This window comes from Gossypium arboreum, chromosome 3, assembly GCF_025698485.1.
Source record: "Gossypium arboreum isolate Shixiya-1 chromosome 3, ASM2569848v2, whole genome shotgun sequence".
Classification (NCBI taxonomy): Eukaryota; Viridiplantae; Streptophyta; class Magnoliopsida; order Malvales; family Malvaceae; genus Gossypium; species Gossypium arboreum.
Window position 1 is genome coordinate 110,895,754 of NC_069072.1, and position 4,011 is coordinate 110,899,764.

The 4,011-nt window shown below is 37.4% G+C and overlaps 1 protein-coding gene across 1 annotated transcript; it reads left to right on the forward strand.

The window, feature by feature from the left end:
- Positions 1–247: 247 nt before the first annotated feature.
- Positions 248–2,114, forward strand: LOC108465902 (uncharacterized). The gene is made up of 6 exons (XM_017766288.1): positions 248–358; positions 443–642; positions 739–1,155; positions 1,244–1,370; positions 1,557–1,739; positions 1,782–2,114. The coding sequence occupies exons 1-6, from the start codon at positions 248–250 to the stop codon at positions 2,112–2,114; spliced, it is 1,371 nt and encodes a 456-aa protein (XP_017621777.1).
- The last annotated feature ends 1,897 nt before the right edge of the window (positions 2,115–4,011 follow it).

Here is a 4,011-nt window from a genome sequence, read left to right on the forward strand (position 1 = left end):
ATATGAGGATGAGCATGACTGCTATCTCCGAGTTGTGCTTCAGACCCTTTGAGAGAGATAACTTTTTGCCAAATTTAGTAAGTGTGAATTTTGGCTTTCTAAGGTGGCCTTTTTGGGTCACATTGTTGCAACGAATGGTATCCAAGTGGATTCGCAAAAGATTCAGGTAGTGGTGGATAATATTTCTAAAGTTAGTAGTTTTCTAGGCCTCTCCGGGTATTATAGATGGTTTGTTAAAGGTTTTTCGATGATTGCTGCTCCGTTGACCAAGTTACTACATAAGGGAGTTCCATTTGAGTGGAATGAGAAGCACCAACAAAGTTTTGATCAGCTTAAGACAATTCTGACAGAGGCACCAGTTTTGACCTAACTGGAGTCAGGTAAGGACTATGTAGTGTTCAGTGATGCGTCCTTGAATGGACTTGGTTGCATTCTCATGCAGGAAGGTAAGGTAGTTGCTTATATATCTAGGCAACTTAAGTTGCATGAGCGTAACAACCTTACCCATGGTTTGGAGTTAGCAGCAGTGGTTTTTGCATTGAAGATTTTGAGGCACTATCTCTTTGGGGAAAATGTTATATCTATATCGACCACAAAAGTCTTAAGATCTGCTTACGCAAAAGGAGCTAAATTTGAGGCAACGTAGATGAATTGAGCTGCTTAAGGACTATGACTGTGTCATTGACTACCATCCTTGTAAAGCTAATGTGGTAGAAGATGCATTGAGTCGTAAATCAGTGGCAGCAATGCGAGTGATGTTTGCGATTTGACCTTGTTAGATCACGGTGGTTTATTAGCTGAGCTTCAGGTTGAATCGATGTTGGTGCTAAAGGTAAAAGAGACGCAGGAGTCTGATGATAGTTTGGTTGCTAGAGCAAATAGGATGAGGCGAGGGGAAGCATCAAGCTTCGAATTACAAGATGGCAATGTATTGTATTTTAGAAGGCGACTTTGTGTTCCAGCAGGTGAACTGAGGGATAAGATCCTTCGTGAGGCACATAGTAGTCCGTTTACTATGCACCCAGGTAGTAACAAGATGTATCAGGAGCTTCGTCCATTTTTATTGGTGGAAAAAGATGAAGAGAGATATGTCATAGTTTGTGACTCGATGCTTAGCTTGTCAGCAGGTGAAGGTAGAGCATCAAGTTCCTTTAGGTCTTCTTTAGCCTATCTAGACTCCGTAGTGGAAATGGGATAGAGTCACTATGGATTTTGTGACTGGGTTACCTATGTCTCGGTGCAGACACGAAGCAATTTGGGTAATTGTGGACATATTGACGAAGACTACACATTTCCTACCAGTGCGCATGGACTTCACTCTCAAGAAGTTAGCCAAATTGTATATTGGTGATATAGCGAGGCTTCACAAGGTATTGGCTTTGATTATTTCAGACAGAGATCCACGTTTCACTTCAAGATTTTGGAGAGCCCTTCATGAGGCGTTGGGTACCTGCCTGCACTTCATTACAACTTTTCATCCGCAGACTGATGGTTAATTAGAGCGAGTCATTCAAATCCTCGAGGATATGCTTCATTGTTGTATCATTAAGTTTTAGGGAGGTTGGGAGGAGCACCTTCCCTTGGTCGAGTTCACATACAACAATAGTTATCAGTCTAGCATTCAAATCGCTCCTTTTGTGGCATTACATGGTCGTAAGTGTAGGACTCCTTTGTGTTGGAAAAAACTTAATGAGAGGAAGATTGCTGGTCCGGAGTTGGTCAGGGAGACTAAGGATAAGGTTTGGATGATCCAGGAAAATCTAAGAGCTTTCAATCGTTAGAAGTCATATGCAAATTTGAAACACAAAGAGATAGAGTTTGCAGTAGGCGACAAGGTCGTCCTTAAGGTTTCACCTTGGAAGAAAGTTTTACGCTTCGGATGCAAAGGGAAATTGAGTCCCAGGTTCATTAGACCTTATGAAGTTCTAAAGAGGGTTGGACCAATGGCATATAGGTTAGCCTTGCCATCAGAGTTAAAGCATATTCATAATGTGTTCCACGTGTCCATGCTTAGGAGGTATCGTTTTGATCCTTCCAATATCTTACAGCTTGAGCAGATTGAGGTGAGCCCAGACTTGTCATATGAAGAAGAGCCGATTCAAATTTTGGCCTAAAATATTAAAGAACTTAGGAACAAGAAGATCCCTTGTGTAAAGGTCCTGTGGAGGAATCACGGAGTTGAGGAGGCGACATAGGAGCCAGAGGAGTCCATGAAATTACAGTATCTACACCTTTTTTATTCAGGTAAATTTCGAGGATGAAATTTCTTTTAAGGAGAGAAGAGTTGTAACGATCCAAAATTCTTGAGTCAACGTTCGAGTGTTGACCTAGGTTGGCGATGGATAAATTTATTTTGGGATTAGGTTTTGTTGGAATTAATTTAGGTGGATTTTGGACCTTTTTATAAGAAATTAAGGATGTTGGGAAGCTTGTGTGAAGTAGGGGGAAGATGGATGGCTAATATGGTGATTTTACCATTTTTGAATAAAAGCCTTCTCCCAATTAATGGGAAAAGATGGTTTGGTAGATTGATGTATGGGATAAAGTAGATTTGTCCCTATTTTTCCCTATATTATAATCACCCTATTGTTTTTTTTCTTTTTAAAATTTTTCATTTTTTTCTTCTCCATCTATTTTCCCTTAGCAAGTCATGTAGAGGGAGAGAGATTTGAGTGAGTTCTCACCTTTTTTTTTTCATCCTTCAAATATCAAAGATAAGGGTCTTGACCTAGTTTTTTTTTTTTAAGTTACATGGAAGAAAAAATATCTATGTTCATCAAGGATGAAGGTGGAGGTTTTTGGGTGTCTAGAAGGGTTTGAGTTTGAGGAAGTCTCTACCCATCTTCTCATATTTTATTTATTTATTTATTTATTTAAAGTATGTATTTTTACATCCTATCAACTCTTATTTTTTTTGAGAAATCTTGTGTGTTACATGGTTATTAGTTAAAGAAGGTGGTGAATCTTCTAAAGCTAAGAGTAAAGGCAAAGTGGTGGAGAGCTAGACAAGAAATTTTGTTGGTGTTCTTCGATCAAGGCAGTACCCTCTAACTCTCCTATCCTTCTTGATAAGTCATAAATATGATGCTTGTGTGATAATGAGTGCATGTTATATGTCTTTGGGTGGAAATCATGTTTGGATGATTTAAAATGAAGCTAAAAACTTAGTTGTGAAATCTGCTAGAAACAAATTATTACATGAACAATAAGTTTAAAAATTTTCCATAAATTCTGTAAATAAAAAACGATCTACACATTGTTGTAACCATGAGCCAATCTAGTTTTGTTTAAAACAAACAGAGCTTGATTTTGATTTGTATTTTAAAAGATATGAGTTTTTGAGTGTTGAAAGGTCATAAAAATCTGGCAGCAGAATTTTTATAAAATAGATTTAGCAGTGACTTTGAAAAATCACCAAAAATTTCACAAGATAAAATAAGAAGTGAGCCTTATATCTCTATGATCGTACAGAAGTCTAGTTTTTTTTTTTTAAAAAAAAAACAAACGGTGCTTGATTTAGAATTATATATTAAGAGTTATTAATTTTTGAATGAGAAAAGGTCAAAATGTCAAGGTAGCAGACAATCACATCTCATTAGTTAATATTTTAGTTGGAATGATTAGCAAGTTGAAATGAGTATGAGACTCAAATGTCATGGTTGTATTTTTGTGATTATATGTTTGAAGTTTTGTTTGTGCTCAGCTTTCGAGCTCTAACCTAACTACCGGCCATGAGTGGCGCTCAAGATAACCTTACGAACACCTGAGATTATTTGACTAACAGCCGTGAGTGGCGCAGGATTATCCGGATACTTGATTATTTGATCAGTATGTGCAATCTAACAAGTTTGAAAAGTTTGATATGTAAGCGATTTGGTTTTATAGATTTAATGACTCGTGACTTAATTATTCGATACTCATGTCATGTTTCTATGTATACATTTGATTTGCATGCTTATATTTATGAATTGCTTGAAGTATGGTAGATTTGTTGTGTACCACTGACCCTGT

Coding starts and splice junctions, on each gene's coding strand:
- LOC108465902 (XM_017766288.1), top strand. CDS start 248: ATGATTGCTGCTCCGTTGACCAAGTTACTACATAAGGGAGTTCCATTT. Junction 643..738: donor GGAGCTAAATTTGAGGCAAC/GTAGATGAATTG, acceptor GTCGTAAATCAG/TGGCAGCAATGCGAGTGATG. Junction 1,740..1,781: donor TCAGGGAGACTAAGGATAAG/GTTTGGATGATC, acceptor TTCAATCGTTAG/AAGTCATATGCAAATTTGAA.